The sequence below is a fragment of the Rhodamnia argentea genome, chromosome 4 (genome assembly GCF_020921035.1).
Source record: "Rhodamnia argentea isolate NSW1041297 chromosome 4, ASM2092103v1, whole genome shotgun sequence".
Taxonomy (NCBI): Eukaryota; Viridiplantae; Streptophyta; class Magnoliopsida; order Myrtales; family Myrtaceae; genus Rhodamnia; species Rhodamnia argentea.
Genome location: NC_063153.1, coordinates 11,577,923 through 11,594,319, shown reverse-complemented (window position 1 = coordinate 11,594,319; position 16,397 = coordinate 11,577,923). Strand labels below are relative to the sequence as shown.

Sequence of the window (16,397 nt, the reverse complement as noted above, 5' to 3'; positions counted from 1 at the left end):
GCCTCATACCACATTCTTTCCAAACGAAAGCCGAAACCTTTCACATCAGCAGCCAATCCTTCGTATGTCACTGAATCAAGGGTGACATCTTTGTTTTCCCTCTGTATTTCACCAACAAATTCAAACTCCTCACTTGACTTCTTTACTCCAAGGTGGTAGCTGATTGTGAAAAGATTTTTCAGCTGTGTTGTAACAAGTTCAATATGAAAGCCAAATAAAATATGTATTGGGCATATATTAGATGTTTTTGCATAGTTACCCGAATCAAGTATGGAATAGACATCATTCATTAGTTAGAGAAAAATCTGAGATCGAACACGCGGATGCCAAGTGGAATATCAATAAGAATTTATTTTATTTTTCTTAAGCTAAATTTCAAATAAGTTTGATATTTACCTACCTAGGAGTAGGAGCTCACCACATATTCTATTTTGTAAGGAAAAAAGAAGAAGAAATATGAGAATGCCAGTGCAAATAAACCTCGCAAATAGCGATTTGTTAGGATGCGGCGCTAAATCACAACGACATAAAACTTAAAAACGAGAAAAAGAAAACGAGACATACGATTTTATCCTAATTCACTTTAAACTAGGGCTACGTCTAGCAGAGAAGTCCATGATAATTAGCACATCAGACCCCTCTCTCTCATATCTCTCAATCACAAGGGAAAAATAGTATATGTAGCAGTAGCTATTTATGAGTGTAAGCTCAAACTACTATTAAAAATAAGCTAAATTAATAAAAGTCTTCTAGTGTCCAAGGGGCGTTACACCCTTGAGACCCCTCCCGAGACAGCTCCCTTGGACCTCAATCGGCGATTCCCGTGCTTTTCTATCAATGGGGAGTGTGAACCACATCCCAATATGATTATTTAACTTTTGATCTAAGGATTGTAACACTCGCTTCCTCATTAACCATCAAATCAAGGATTAGGTCGCTTGTGGAACATTTGCTTTGTACTTCTATAATTACTCAAAAAAGGGGTCAATAGAAATTCTTCTAGAAAACTTCCTTTTATAATAGGGTTAATACCACGGAAAACCCCAAACCGGTACACTTGTGACAAATTTATCCCAAACCATTTTTTTTATCACAAAAAATCCCAAACTGGTACACCCGTGACAAATTTATCATAAACTGGTACACATGTGACAAATTTACCCTCCGTTAATTTTTTTTTAAATTTAACTTTCAAATTGTTGATTTGGTGACACGTGATAGTTGACGGGTATACCAATATGGGGTTTTGACCCTCTGTTTGTCACAGGTTTACCAATTTGTGATTTTTTGTGATATTAAATCAATTTAACGGGGGGTAAATTTGTCACAAATGTACCAGTTTGGGGTATTTCGTGGTCAAAAGAATTAGTTTAGGGTAAATTTGTCACAGATATACCAGTTTAGGATTTTTGGTGGTCAAAAAAATAGTTTGGGGTAAATTTGTCATAGGTGTACCGGTTTGGGGTTTTTCGTTGTCAAAAAAATAATTTATGGTAAATTTGTCACATGTGTACCAGTTTAGGGTTTTTCATGGTATTAACCCTTTATAATATTATAGTGCTAACATTTAGCTTGATAATACATATTGATACACGAAAACCACGTCTACGTACTTCAAATAAGACTTTGTCCACGTCTTGATCAGTATTGCTCCTAAGATTACTTTGTATCTTGCAATATTTATCCCACTGATGGCGAAAATAAGCGATATGTTGTATATGGTCGTAAATCTCTATTTAATTTAATGGTCGACTTCTTCTCCTAGAAAACTTTTTATGCAGGTAGGTAATCATATCACTAGTCCTAAAACTAAAGATTTCCCTATAAGATTCAACTGCTTGAATTCTATCATTTCGTATAGCTCTGCTATAATATATGTTCCAACACATGTTGCCCTACGTTGATATTAGCAAATATTTGTATATGAACTATGTCATATTTCCGGTTGAGTTGGGTTACAAATATAATCTAGGTTCTTAAATCATTTTAAAGCTTAATAATGTAATTCTTAAAAAGCTAGTCATGTTACTCGATATATAAGAAGTTTATTTGTAAAATGTTTCTTTATCATTTTGATCTGCCACGATTTGTAAAAATTTCTTTCTACGGATATCTTGTTTCAAGATATCATTTTACTTCTCGTGCTAGCAAAATTGCACACATCACGTATGAGTCAAACTAAGATTTACAAGAATTTGCAAAATTACCTTATTGTGAAACATTTGAATTAGTAATAAATTGAGAATTATTGACATAAGATAAAGTGATTGTAAACATGTAAGTGTAAAATGAAAAATATTTTGAAGTATTACCTCTACCTCGACGTACAAAGGAATTGCCTCTCCCTCGACATACAAAGGAAGCAATCCACTTTTGGATGCTAGTTGTACCATTCCCTTCAATTCCTCATCACTCTCGATCTCTATGTGCAAATCGTGATATTCACCGGGAGTTTTGTACCACATTCTCTTCAAATGAAAGCCGAAAAAATTCACATCAGCAATCAATCCTTTAAGGGTCACTGAATTATGGGTGACAGTTTCTTTTGGGTTAATACCATGAAAAACCCTAAACCGGTACACCTGTGAAAAATTTACCCCAAACCATTTTTTTGACCACGAAAAACCCCAAACCGGTACACCTGTCACAAATTTATCCCAAACTATTTTTTTGACCACCAAAAACCCTAAACCGGTATATTTGTGACAAATTTATCCTAAACTAATTCTTTTGACCACGAAATACCCCAAACTGGTAGACATGTGACAAATTCACCCCCCGTTAAATTGATTTAATATCATGAAAAATCTCAAATTGATAAACCCGTGACAAACAGAGGGTCAAAATCCCATATTGGTATACTCGTCAACTATCACGTGTCACTAAATCAACAATTTGACAGTTAAATTTAATGAAAATTAACAAAGGGTAAATTTGTCACATGTGTACCAATTTAGGGTAAATTTGTCACAGGTGTACTAGTTTGTGATTTTTTGTGGTTAAAAAAATAATTTGAGATAAATTTGTCACAAGTGTACCAGTTTGGGGTTTTCCATGATATTAACCCTTTTCTTTTTTTCCTCTTTATTCCACCAACAAACTCAAACCCATCACCGACTTCTTCACTCCAAGGTGGAATAGGATTGTGAATCGACGTTCCAACCGTGATATAACAAGTTCAACATGAGACCAAACTATAAAGGAATGTAATCAAGTCTGATTTTTTGATATTATTTTCTGTTATTTTGTTACCTTTCTTGTTGCATATATTTTGGGATTCTTTGCTTAAATTAAGCAATCAATCTACTGTACATTTCCCTATAAAATCATGTAAAGTGTAAACAATTATTCATTATCAATATAGAGAATTTTCAATATCTTTCATGGTATCAGAGCACACCTAATTTGCTCTCACGAGTTTCCTTCTCGATCCCGATTTTCTCTTCTATTGCTCGTCAATGGCCGCCTCTACAGGATTTTCTACTACAACCGATGGTGTTTCTGCTGCTCCCGCTGGTTTAATCTCTTTTTTGGCCGCCGCTCAATTGTCGTTGAAACTCACGGCCACTAACTTCCCTTCTTGGAAGGCCCAGTTCAATGCCCCGCTCATTGGATATGATTTAAAGGGCTACATTGATGGCACACTCTCGTGTCCTCCAACAGTGCTCATCGACGGCACTACATTTGCTGTCAATCCCGCATACACCAACCGGATTCGACAAGACCAACTGCTTCTTCATGCGGTCTTTGCCTCTGTCTCCGAAAATATTGTTCCTCTTATTGCGTCGAGCCAAACCTCGCGAGAAGCATGGGTGAAACTCACCAACTTATACGCGAATAACTCGCGTTCACGGGTTATGCACTTGAAGGATCAATTGTCCTCGGTTCGCCGTCACTCAAGATCTGTCTCTGAATTTTTGCAACACGTCGGGTCCATTGCGGATGAATTGGCACTCATCGATACTCCCTTAAGTAATGATGACCTTGTCATTCATGTTCTCCATGGACTTGGATCGGAGTTCAAGGAGATATCCACCGTGATACGTGCTCGGGAAAATCCCATTAGCTTTGAAGAACTTCATGATAAGCTAATCGTGTATGAAATCTTTCTTCAACAAGAAGAATATGCCCGAGATACAACTCCTGTTTCTACTTACTACACAAGCCGTAATAATCGTGTGAAGGACAATTCACATTTCTCTAATCAATACAACCAGTCTGTTGGCACCTACCGCAACAATGGGCGCAACAAAAATAGCCGCTTTCACAATAGAAATGAAGGCCGCAATGATAGCAGAATCGGTTGGAATGATGGCAGGTATGAAGGCCGAAACAGTAGCCATGATGGTCCTTCATATGGTTCACGCATTGTATGTCAACCGTGTGATCAACCCGGGCACTTAGCAAAGACGTGATATCGGTTTCGAGATATCCGTCGTGAACCCGAGATGAATATAGCTGAAGCTAGTCGCGATTCAGGATGGATTGTTGACTCCGGAATGTCTCATCATGTTACAAACGATCTTGCCAACTTGTCGCTACACAATGATTATGAAGGACCCGACGAAATCGTCATTGGTAATGGTGCAGGTTTGAAAATATCCCACACCGGTTCTACCACTTTACATTATCCTCAATCTAAATTCCGCCTAACCAATGTTTTGTGTGCTCCAAATATAACCAAAAATTTACTTTCGGTATCGCAACTTTGTCGTTCTAATCAAGTTTCCCTTGAATTTTTTGCCTCTTATTTTGTTGTGAAGGAACTTTGCACGGGAGCGACAATACTCCGAGGAGAGCTTAGCGATGGAATGTATCGATTACCTTCTTCGTTACAATATCCCACGGCCTTAGTTGGAGAACAAGCTCGGACGGTAGTTTGGCACAATTGATTAGGACATCCCTCTTCCAAAATTCTGCACCATATTATTAAGAGTTTTATGCTTCCTTCATCTAATGAGTTTAGTTCGGATAATAAGTTGTCCTGCGACACTTGTTGGTGTAGCAAGAGTCACAAGTTGCCTTTTCATTTTTCGACACTTGTTAGTTGTCATCCGCTTGATTTAATTTATTTTGATGTTTGGGGTCCAGCTTCCACTTTATCAATTGATGGTTTTCAATATTATGTTATCTTCATTGATCACTTTACTCGATACATTTGGTTATATCCATTACGTCAAAAATCTAATGTTACATCCGTTTTTGAACAATTCAAACCACTTGTGGAAAAACAGTTTCAACAATCTATTCGAACCTTTTACTCTGATGGCGGAGAATAATACATTAAACTCAAAAGATTTTTTTATAAAACATGGTATATCTCACCTTACCACTCCTCCTCACACACCAGAACACAATGGCATTGCGGAATATCGTCATCGACATATTGTTGAAACTGGTCTCTCACTTCTCCATAAAGCCACTCTTTCATTCGAATTTTGGAGTTATGCTTTTCAAACTGCATGTTATCTCATTAATCGTTTTCCAACCAGCACCCTAGATCTTCACTCTCCCTATCATGCTCTTTTTGGTATTAAATCGAATTATCTCAAACTTCGTACTTTTGGATGTCTATGCTACCCTTGGTTACGTCCGTACACCAAAACCAAATTGGATTTCCGATCTCGTCCATGTATTTTCCTCGGTTACAGCTTGATGTAAAGTGCTTACAAATGTTTTGACCCGTTTAGCAAACGTCTCTTTCTCTCTCGTCATGTTGTGTTCGAAGAACATATTTTCCCTTATGCCACCCTCGGTCGATCTGTTTCACATCATCCAACTCCACCATTGGCATCCTGTTCGGTTCCATCTCTTCCGTCCGTGCTGCTGCCTAATCCCGCTCCGCCTCCGCCAAGCCCGCAGGTAACATCGCAACGCACTCCTCGGTCTGTATTATCTTCCTCGAATACAAATGTACTTCTCAATACCGCACCAGCACCAAATGAGCCACACCACACTCTTGACATTGCTGTCCAAACCGACACCACACATGCTCCTTCCGATTCTCTCTCTAGTAATGTCCCAAACCAAAGTTCTATTCACGAATTCCTACCCGAGCGCACCACCACCTTACCTGCCAATCCTACTACACAACTCGAGTCAAACCCTCCCATCCGTACCCACCCTATGATTACTCGTTTAAGAAACAATATTTACAAACCCAAACAAATCCATACCCTCACCACTAAACATCCGTTACCTCAACCCATTGAACCAAGTGGGATTACTCAAGCCTCAACTAATCCCAAATGGCGGGCTGCTATGTCAGACGAAATCAATGCCTTACTTCGCAATGGCACTTGGGAACTTGTTCCCCATAATCCTTCGTTTAACATTATTGGCTGCAGATGGGTGTATCGAATCAAGCGACGATCCGATAGTAGTATAGAATGGTACAAAGCTCGTTTGGTGGCCAAAGGCTTTCATCAAAGGCCTGGTGTGGACTTCAAAGAAACCTTCACTCATGTTATCAAACCTACCACCATTCGAATAGTTCTATCCTTGGCTCTTATGCGTGGTTGGGATTTATAACGGATGTATGTAAATAATGTCTTTCTACAAGGTACTCTTGAAGAAGAAGTCTATATGATGCAACCTCCTGGCTATAGGGATCCTATCAAACCCAATCATGTCTGCAAATTACGCAAAGCAATTTATGGGCTCAAACAGGCTCCTCGCGCATGGTACAATGACTTAAGTGCCTTTCTCCTTGATCATTCTTTCGTCAACTCCAAAGTGGATAGTTCCCTTTTTATCTACTCCAAAAATGGGACATACATGTATTTTCTAGTCTATGTTGATGATCTCATCATCACCGGAAGTGATTCCAAAGTTGTGAACCAATTCATTGCCTTGCTCTCCTATCAATTTTCTGTGAAAGATCTTGGGTCTCTACACTACTTCTTAGGAGTTGAAGTAGTACTTAGTCAACATGGTATACTTTTATCCCAACACAAGTATATTCGGGACCTTCTTGAGCGCCATAAAATGACTGCTACTAAAGAGGTTAGCACACCCATGACAACGGGTACTTCTTTGACTATTCATGGTGGCATCGAACTCACAAATCCAACGGATTTTCGAAGTTTAATTGGTGGCTTACAATACCTTCTTATTACCCGACCAGACATTGCTTACACAATCAATAAGTTATCACAGTTCATGCATAAACCCACCGATACCCATTGGACGGCAGCCAAGAGACTACTACGCTATCTCAAGAGTACTATCTTTCACAGCTTACACTTGCGTCGTGATACCACTTCGACACTTCATGCTTACTCTGATGCTGACTGGGCTGGTAACTCAGATGACCGTACTTCCACTTCTAGATTTATTATCTATATTGGTGCTAATTCCATTTCATGGAGTTCTCGGAAACAAAAATCTGTTGCACGCTCCTCTACCGAGGCCGAATATAGGGCCATTGCCACAACCTCGGCTAAACTTCTTTGGGTCCAAAATCTCCTTCAAGAGCTAGCAATTCATTCAACACAACCCCCTGTCATCCATTGTGACAATATTGGTGCAACATATGTCCGTGCTAATCCGGTTTTCCATTTTCGCATGAAACATATTGCTATTGACTACCATTTTGTTCGAGAGCTTGTCCAAACACACCGTCTTCAAGTCTCCCATCTCTCGACATACGATCAACTCGCCGACATTCTCATAAAGCCATTATCAAGACAACGAGCTAATCAACTTCGACACAAGATTGGTGTTTACGATGGCAACTCCATCTTGCGGGGGCGTATAAAGGAATGTAATCAAGTTTGATTTTTTGATATTATTTTCTGTTATTTTGTTACCTTTCTTGTTGCATATATTTTGGGATTCTTTGCTTAAATTAAGCAATCGATCTTCTGTACATTTCCCTACAAAATCATGTAAAGTGTAAACAATTATTCATTATCAATATAGAGAATTTTCAATATCTTTCACAAACAACATACGTATTTGGATCATATTTACCCGAAACCAAATATAGCACCTTATGCTTTGTTCCACATAACCTTGAAGGTTTGATTATTAGTACAATTTGCTAATTTTGTTTCTTTAAAATTCAGCATCATTTGCACTAATTATCCCATACCATGCCAAGTAAAGAAAAAAAAAAAAAAAAAGAGAAGAAGAAGTAAGAGTCTTGCTATTCTAATTCCATATCAAGTTCCGTTTCTGTTTCTAACTTTAATGTCATTGTTTTAGTGAACTTAATCCTTCATCTTATATTCACTTTAATTACAATAATATACTCTTTTTTGGATTATGTACTTCATGTATCACTATCTTCTAATGTTAGCTATCTACTCTTAGGCTTCGTTTGTTTCGCGAAAAATGCGAGACTTCCAAAAAATGTTTTCCAGTGTTTGGCTAAACTATGAAAGAGACCCGAAAAACGTTTTTTTGGTATGAAAAATAAGATTCCTCCATGAACTCATTTTAATAATTTTTTTTATTTTTCTGTTCATTCTTTTCATTTTTATTTTTTAAAAATTTTCAATTTTTTTAATTATTTATTTTTTCTTTTTAATTTTTTTTCTTCTGATTTCAGTGGGTTGCCGCCTACGGCGACGATCGGCACCCGGTGGCAAGCGAGCTCAAGCTTGACCATGGCCGGCGAGCCTCGAGCTCTCCGGATCCGACAACTTGTGGCCGGCCATGGTCGGCGAGCTCCTAGATAGGGCAAGCTCATAACTCGGCGATCTCGAGCTAGCCTCAAGCTTGCTTGGCCGAGTCATGGACAATCATAGGGTGGCCGGAGGAAGGAGGAAGGAGCGGCGGCTGGAGGAAGGAGGAAAAAGAAGAAAAGAAAAAAAAAAGAAAAGAGAAAAAAAAAAGAAGAAAATAAAAAAAGAAAAAGAGAAATACAAAATATAAAATACAAAATTTTCAAATTTATAACAAATAAATAAAAAATGAAAACAAAGTGAAAAAATAATTATAAACAAAAGAGTTATGAAAGGAAAAGGAAGAAAAGACACGAAAATAATATTCATTTCTCAAAAAAGGAAAACATTTTCCTCACTTTTGGAGGGACTTTTTGCATGGGTGGAAAGTGTTTTACTAGACTAGCTTATTTTCCGTGAACAAAATGCAGGAAAATCTAGAAAACGATTTTCGAGAAGTTATTTTCCATGAAACAAATGGAGCCTAAAAAGGAGCTATATTTTCTACTTTTCGCATGAAAAACCATAAACGTGGGACACATTGTTTTACATCAGTCTATGATAGCCTGTCTTATGTTGTATTCTTTCTTAATCTAAAGTAATATGCTTCAACATCAATTAGTGTCTCTTTTTGTCCAAAAGTTGAACTTTCTAGTGAAATAATACGTTCGCTCATAGAAAAGTTACATCCTGACGTAACACATGACTATTTATTTAAGCAATATGTGATTTAGTTTACTTTGAAATAATCATGTACTATGAATTTGCAGAGGTACTGATCGTGTAGTATGAATAAACTGCCCGTTGTTCATCATTCATTTTCCCATGTGGCGACACGTGGAGGAATCTAATGAGTTCTTTTATTTGTTCTTTTGTACAACTACGATATAATCATCTGACATTAATTTCTCCACGGCTTATTAATGCAATAATCAAATCAAATAATCACAAGTACTATTATTATATAAAACATTAAGTTTGTGCATTTATTATGCCTATTGCAAAATTATAAGAAAAATTTAGTAGACAAAAAACCATCATATGTTGCTTTTGACATCTATACTTGGTGATCCATTATCTAATATCTAGTCTCTGCAAGCAATTTTGATGAGTAATATTTAAAGAATGATTCAATGAGTTTACCGGCAATAGTAATTAAAGAACCAAAACTATCCAACATCAAGAACGTGAGTCGAGAAAAGTGACGAAGATACAAAAAAGTTTGCAACCTAAGTAATTACAGTAACAACACAAACTAGGAACCTCAAAAGAGGGAGGACAGATTGCTTTAGGAACCGCAAATATCCAACACCAGAAAACGAAGGAAATAAATTAGCCACCTAAGAAATTACAGTGTAACAAAAAAAAATGGCAACTTTAAAAGGGGATATTGCATCGCTAAAGAAAGGGGGATATTTGGCCTAAAAGGGAAGTAAACAAAAGTCCCACAGAATGATGAAGAATATGTCGTATCTTGTTTGATATATTCAGAAGAATCTTCTCTCTGTAACTCTTGAAAGGCATTTCCGATATAGAATCGATAGTCTCCACACCACATTATAAATACGACGCAATCATCTGGTATTTTTGTACAAGATGCCTCAATCAAGCTTCTCAATGACGTGCATCACGTGACCTCCAAGGATTTCAAAGACTGTACCTCGTCAAGGCCCTCAACATTAGTAAGTACATAACAGTTATTGATTCTCAAAGTTTCCAGGTTCTTCATGTGAGATAAACCGCTTATGCCTGTTGGAGATTTGCACATCTTAATGCTCAAGAGTTCAAATGATTTCGAAAGACCCACAACTTGTATCTCAACTAGCTTTGGACATGTTGACACATCCACTTGTCATAGCTCCCTTGGTCCCGAAGGAATGGACAATCTCTGAAGCCGTTTACAACTGTGAACAGTTAATATCTCCAGTCGTTGGAGTCCGTCGAGTGGAATGTCTTCCATATCACACCCATAGAACTGTCAAGTTGACAAATTTCTCAAACTCCAGTCGGAGGAAGGAAGCTGCACTAAGTATAGGGGTCGCAAAAGAAGCTCTTCCAGATTAGAAAGAGAAGCTAACTCTGGAGATGCATGGACATCAAACAGATCCAACTCTAACTTTTTCAGTCTGGACAACCTCCCAATCCAACTTAAGTTGCAAGTGATGTCGCAGTTCAACCAAACTTGTAAGGTTAGACAGATTAGGGACTAGCAATGATTCACATTTAAGAAGTAGACAAGTCAAACTTGTAGGAAGCTCCAACAATTCTTGAATCTCATGACAACACGATAAATTGAGTGTTTGGAGGTCACGAAGCACGTTGAATGTCCACGGAATTTTGCATGGAGAACTCGATCCAGTTATATACATGGTGTAGCCGGATGGTTTCAAGAGTAAAACTCATCCAAAATATGTTTACAAGCTAAAGAAAGCACTCTATGGCTTAAAGCAAGCCCCGAGAGCATGGTATGGAAAGATTGCAGAATTCTTGTTGAAAGGCGGTTATTCTGTAGCTCTAGCAGACTCAAGCTTGTTCGTGAAGGCAGAAGATGGAAAGATTGCAGTTGTATTAATCTATGTGGATGACCTCATCATCACTAGAGATAATGAAGAGGTGATATGCCAAATCAGAGCCAACCTCTCCATGCGGCTTCAGATGAAGGAGCTTGGAGAGCTGAAACACTTTAAGGGGCTCGAGGTTGATCAAACAAAGGAAGGACTATTCTTATGTCAACATAAGTATGCACGAGATCTCTTGGAAAAATTCGGGATGCTTGATTGCAAACCTATATCCACTCCATTAGATGGGAATGCAAAGTTGTGTGCCAATGAAGGACGAGAGCTAGAAGACTTGACCATGTACAGGCAATTGGTAGGTAGTCTAATTTATCTAACCATAACTCGGCCTGACATCGCTTTTGCAGTGGGAGTAGTAAGCCGATTCATGGAAAAACCACGGAAGCCTCATTTGGATGTAGCTAAGCGTTAGGTATGTAAAGAAGACGTTTGATTTTGGGCTTCTGTATAAGAAAGCCTCATCGGGTGGGTTGGTCGGTCATTGGGATGCCGACTTTGCTGGAGATCGATATATACGACAATCGACTACGGGATACTCATTTAATCTTGGATCAGTAGTGGTAACCTGGTGCAATAAAAGACAGCCGATTGTGTCCCTGTCTACGACGTAAGCTGAATATAGAGCAGCAGCAATGGCAGCTCAGAAGAGTATGTGGCTAGTGCGGTTATTGGATGATCTTCATCAATCGATAGATTATTCGATGACATTGTGTTGTGATAATCTATCTACTATAAGCTTGGCATAGAATCCAGTTTTCCATGCCAGGACAAAGCATGTGGAAGTGCACTACCATTTTCTTCGAGAGAAGGTGTTACGGGGCTACATAAAGATGGAATATGCGAAGACATGTGATCAAGTTGCTGATATCTTCACCAAAGGTCTTGGAACTGCAAAGTTTGAAGAGTTTTGAACTCAACTTGGTATGGTCGCAATATCTGTCCTTAGAGAGAGTAGTCGGTGAGAGGAGTATTGAAGAAGTCACCGCCTATCTCTAGATTCTTCTTGATTAGTCTATACTGTTCATTGTCAATAGACTTTTTTTATTTTCGATGGACGTCTATTCGACGAAGGTGTTAAGTGTCATTATTGTATCATTCCTTTCAAGAGTCTTTTTAAATTCTCAATGGCGACTGTTTGTGTTTCTAGGTGTTTATCTTCTTGGAATTTTAGATGAGTCAGTCGAAAGGTTGTGTAGTCGAAGAGTCATGTAAGATGTCTATATATAGGCGAGTCTTGTAATTGTTTACGTAAGGTGAACAAGGTGAATTCAGCAAATAGAGTAGTTCATTCGTCTCCTTCCTTGAGTGTTTCTCTTGTGTGAGAATTATCAAGTGAGTTTTTCACCTTCAATAGTTGTCGATCAAACTTTTGGATTTAGACTTGATAGCAAGCGCTGCGCCTCCGATTCTCAACGGGCATGGTGCAATCGAACCCGTTGCACGGCTTACGCTCGACGGAGCTAATCTCAATAAATCCCAACAGATCAAACGACACCCATCACAAGTGATTAGCATTTGGTTTGGTGAACTTCATTCTAACTATTTTATGCGTGATTAACTGCTGCTATTTTGCAGAGATTAGTGGAGGGATATGTACTTGCTTAATTCAATATCATCTGATAAGCAATGAGACATTTTCTTGTTTTGCTTAATTCTTTTCATAAGCTATGATTGTCTAATTGTTAGTGCTAGACTTGTGCATCAAAATCAGAGAAAGAAACTGTTGTTTCTAGGAAGATGAAGCCATGCTTCTTTCCTTTTATAAATGTTTTCCATGAAACTCTGACTAATGAAATTGTCAAGTAGGATTCTCTCATGTCGATGTTCTCGCTACTTGTATTGAAGAATATCTAAAGAAAGAGGGTCTGGCCTCTAATAACTAATTTAAACGGCTCACAGTCCATTCTTTATTTCAAATACTCTGAAGTATTTTGAAATTATGAGAATTGACGACCTGAAATTATCATAAGAAGAAAAACCATATCCCATTTATTTTTGGAAAATCAGGAATTTCCAGCCATTTCCAGAACAGTAAATCCACTAGAATTGTGTGCATGACTGACTTTTAAATTGTACGTACTTTTCTTTGATTTCCAAGTGAGTCATTATGATCGTGTATTTGGCATTTTAATCATTTATGGTTGCAAAAACTATGTATGGTGTTTTTTTATTTTGTAACGTCTTTTCACACCACTGACATTTATATTTGCACATCTCCCCAATCAAGAAAATAAAATTAAAATTTTAATGTTGTCGGAGTCCGTGACTGTCAAGAGAATGATGATGGCTTCTAGGTATTTAAGAGGAATTGGTGAGTTTTCAAAATTTAATTGCACGTATTAGAGTAATTATCATCTCTTCCTTGCTAATATTTGCTTTCGAGTATCTCTCTGTCTCTCTCTGTCTCTCTCTGTCTCTCTGTCTCTCTCTCTCTCTCTCTCTCTCGTCCGCCCTGCTCCACCATGGGGAAGTCTGAAAAACTCACGTCTCGCTTGAGATTTCTTCCTCCACACCGACCATCAACAAAGACGCTTCCTTCGACCATTGTTCTTGACCATCTCCTGCATCTCCAAAGTAAAATGCACACATCGCTTGTACATAAAAAAAAATGACAGTTAAAAGATTTCGCGAAATTGTCCTATCGGTTTCTTTATAAGATGGAAATATTCAAGTTTTGAAATTGAAATATGAGAGCCATAAAATACAATAATCAATTTATGGCCTTTGAAAGTAGGAGGCTCCCTATACTTTATGCATGTGTGTAGATAATAAATAATAGATTCCCCCATGAACTTTCTTGATGTCAAATCCTTTTGGCTCTCCCTTGAGCGTTCTGTCTCTTATCGTAGGAGGCCATCCTCCACTAGTAGATTTTCTCAGGTGGTTAGTTTCACTAATTTGATTAGAAGATTTTATAAACAATAATAAATGACCATTCATGATTTAATAATTGAATCAATTATATGTTAGCTTTAAATCATGGTAAAAATTTGTTTGAAATGATGTGGTACAAAGGAAAACGTGACTGGAAGGACATGAACATTTGTGGATTTTAATGCTTGTCCATTTTATTATACAAATATTCGCAACATGTGGATTTGTGATATTGCAATTTCAATGGATAACTCTTTGGGAAATTTATCGTTTTAACACTAAACCTATTGTCTGGATATCAATGTAGCCCCAAACCTACTGAAATAATTCCAATGTAGTCCTTTATAGTTGCGTGAAATTCCAATATACTTTTTTTGGCTAATTTTTATTTTTAATTGCTGACGTAGTGGTCCAATCATCACCCATCATCCTACACGGCACGATTGGCGAGTTGACGTGGAAAAACTTGATCGAGACAATGTTTTTTTGCTTAGGAAAACGAAATCGTTTCGCTAAATCTAACAATAATCGACTGAAGTCACAACGATCTCCAAATTGGTCCTATACAAGATATTAAAAGGCTTTATCGGAGGCTCGTCTGGACCTCGGGAATCCCTTCGATGTGAAACAAGTAGAGGGTATTGTCAGGAAAGGGGCAAAGATTCCTACCAACAAGAAATGCAAGGCATGCAGGTATCGACATGTTAAAATAAAGAACGCATCCGTGCAGCCCACTGTTCCTATATATCAAATGGACAGGCCACGGAGGCCCTTGTAGGTAGCTAGTCTATCTCTTTTGTGGTGAAATTAAATTTGCAACCGAATACCAGTGATCTACAGGAGACCCCTGGTTTTGTATTAATAATCGACTGGAGCCAAAAAGATCTCCAAACAGGCCAAAAAACATCGCTCAATCCACGAAAACCCAGCTCTATCATCGTTTTGTATTAATATGTTTGAAATAGTTTTTCATTCCATGAAAACATCAAAGTTCCATTAGGTGCCGATGCATTCTATTTTCCACAAAAGAAGGTGCGCAAAAGTCCGCGAGCAGCCTCCCACTTGAGTGATCTCATTATTCTTTTGCCTTCTTCCCAAATTAGGATTTATCAAGCAGATAATTGGTAAAACCAACCAAATTTCAGCAAGCCAAGCACACTCGTAATCTCACGATTCTGTGATACTAACCGTGTTGGCCAACTAAAATTTAGAGATAAGAGAGGAGAAGAAGCCCACTTGCCAAGTCAAGTCAAACAACAAAACCCTCCCCAAAAGAAGCGCTCTCTAACTGATGATGCCGAAGCGCTCTCTCATTTCGAGGCCGCAGGCATCTAACTGACCGCCCTTCTCCTATTTAAGCAGACTTTCTGGGAGGCATTCGTTCGGGAGTACGATTCAGAAACTCTCTCTCTCTCTCATTCGGCGTTCGCCCTTTTCCACCACGGGGAAGTCCGAAAAGGTCATGTCCCGCTCGAGATTTCTTACACAGTGCTGACCATCAGCTAGGACGCTTTGGGGACTTGAGCTCTTCATTCGGCCACTGCTCTGGATCATCTACTGCATCTCCAAAGTAATTACATCTCTGCTCTGCTCTGGTAGGTTGAGTCCCATTTATATGACCAACGTCTGAGAGGAAAATGATACTGAATAAGGATTTGATGGATCTGAATTGGTGCTTCCATGTTTCCTCTATATGTCTGACAGTGGCGGCGATTATCTCGAGTTTAATGTGCCTCACATAGTTGCGTATCTGTTCGTCTTAACATATTTTAGATTACAGATTATCTTTTGCTGAATTCGTTCTCTCTGAGTAAGTGTCCTTTGGCCAAATGCATTTTCAAATACATGGGTTCTCTGTCTACAAATGTTCTTGCTTCCCAATACATGGGTTCTATGATGCGTATATATGAGTGAACGGATGAAGAACGATGAGTGAGTTGAGCAAGAATGATAGAAAGTGTAATAAAGATTTGGAGAGAGGGAAGCTTCCTGAACTCGAGAGTGACAAAATCTTTCGCTAATGGTCATTTTTCTAATGTACAGGCAATGAGAAAAAGCAACAACAAGAAAAAAGAACAAGGAATACTTATTTTGAGATAGCATCATCAACATTTTTCTCTCCTTTTTTTTTTCAATTTAGTGTAGCAAGTTAATTTCGAATGAAGTCTATCGTGTTTATTTTTTCTCTTGATTCTTATCATATATCAGCATAAATTAGAGAAAAAAATTTAAAGAAAAAGGGAGGATAACAGGGCATGAGGTATTTTTTATTTTTTAT

The 16,397-nt window shown here is 38.1% G+C and overlaps 1 protein-coding gene across 1 annotated transcript in view; it reads right to left on the bottom strand.

Moving 5' to 3' along the window:
* Positions 1-16,397, bottom strand: part of LOC115727986 (disease resistance protein L6-like) — a 449,825-nt gene that overhangs the window by 226,056 nt on the left and 207,372 nt on the right. The window contains exon 5 of the mRNA XM_048278019.1: positions 3,743-3,757. Within this exon, the coding sequence (XP_048133976.1) occupies positions 3,743-3,757 (15 nt within the window). The remainder of the gene's footprint in view (positions 1-3,742; positions 3,758-16,397) is intronic.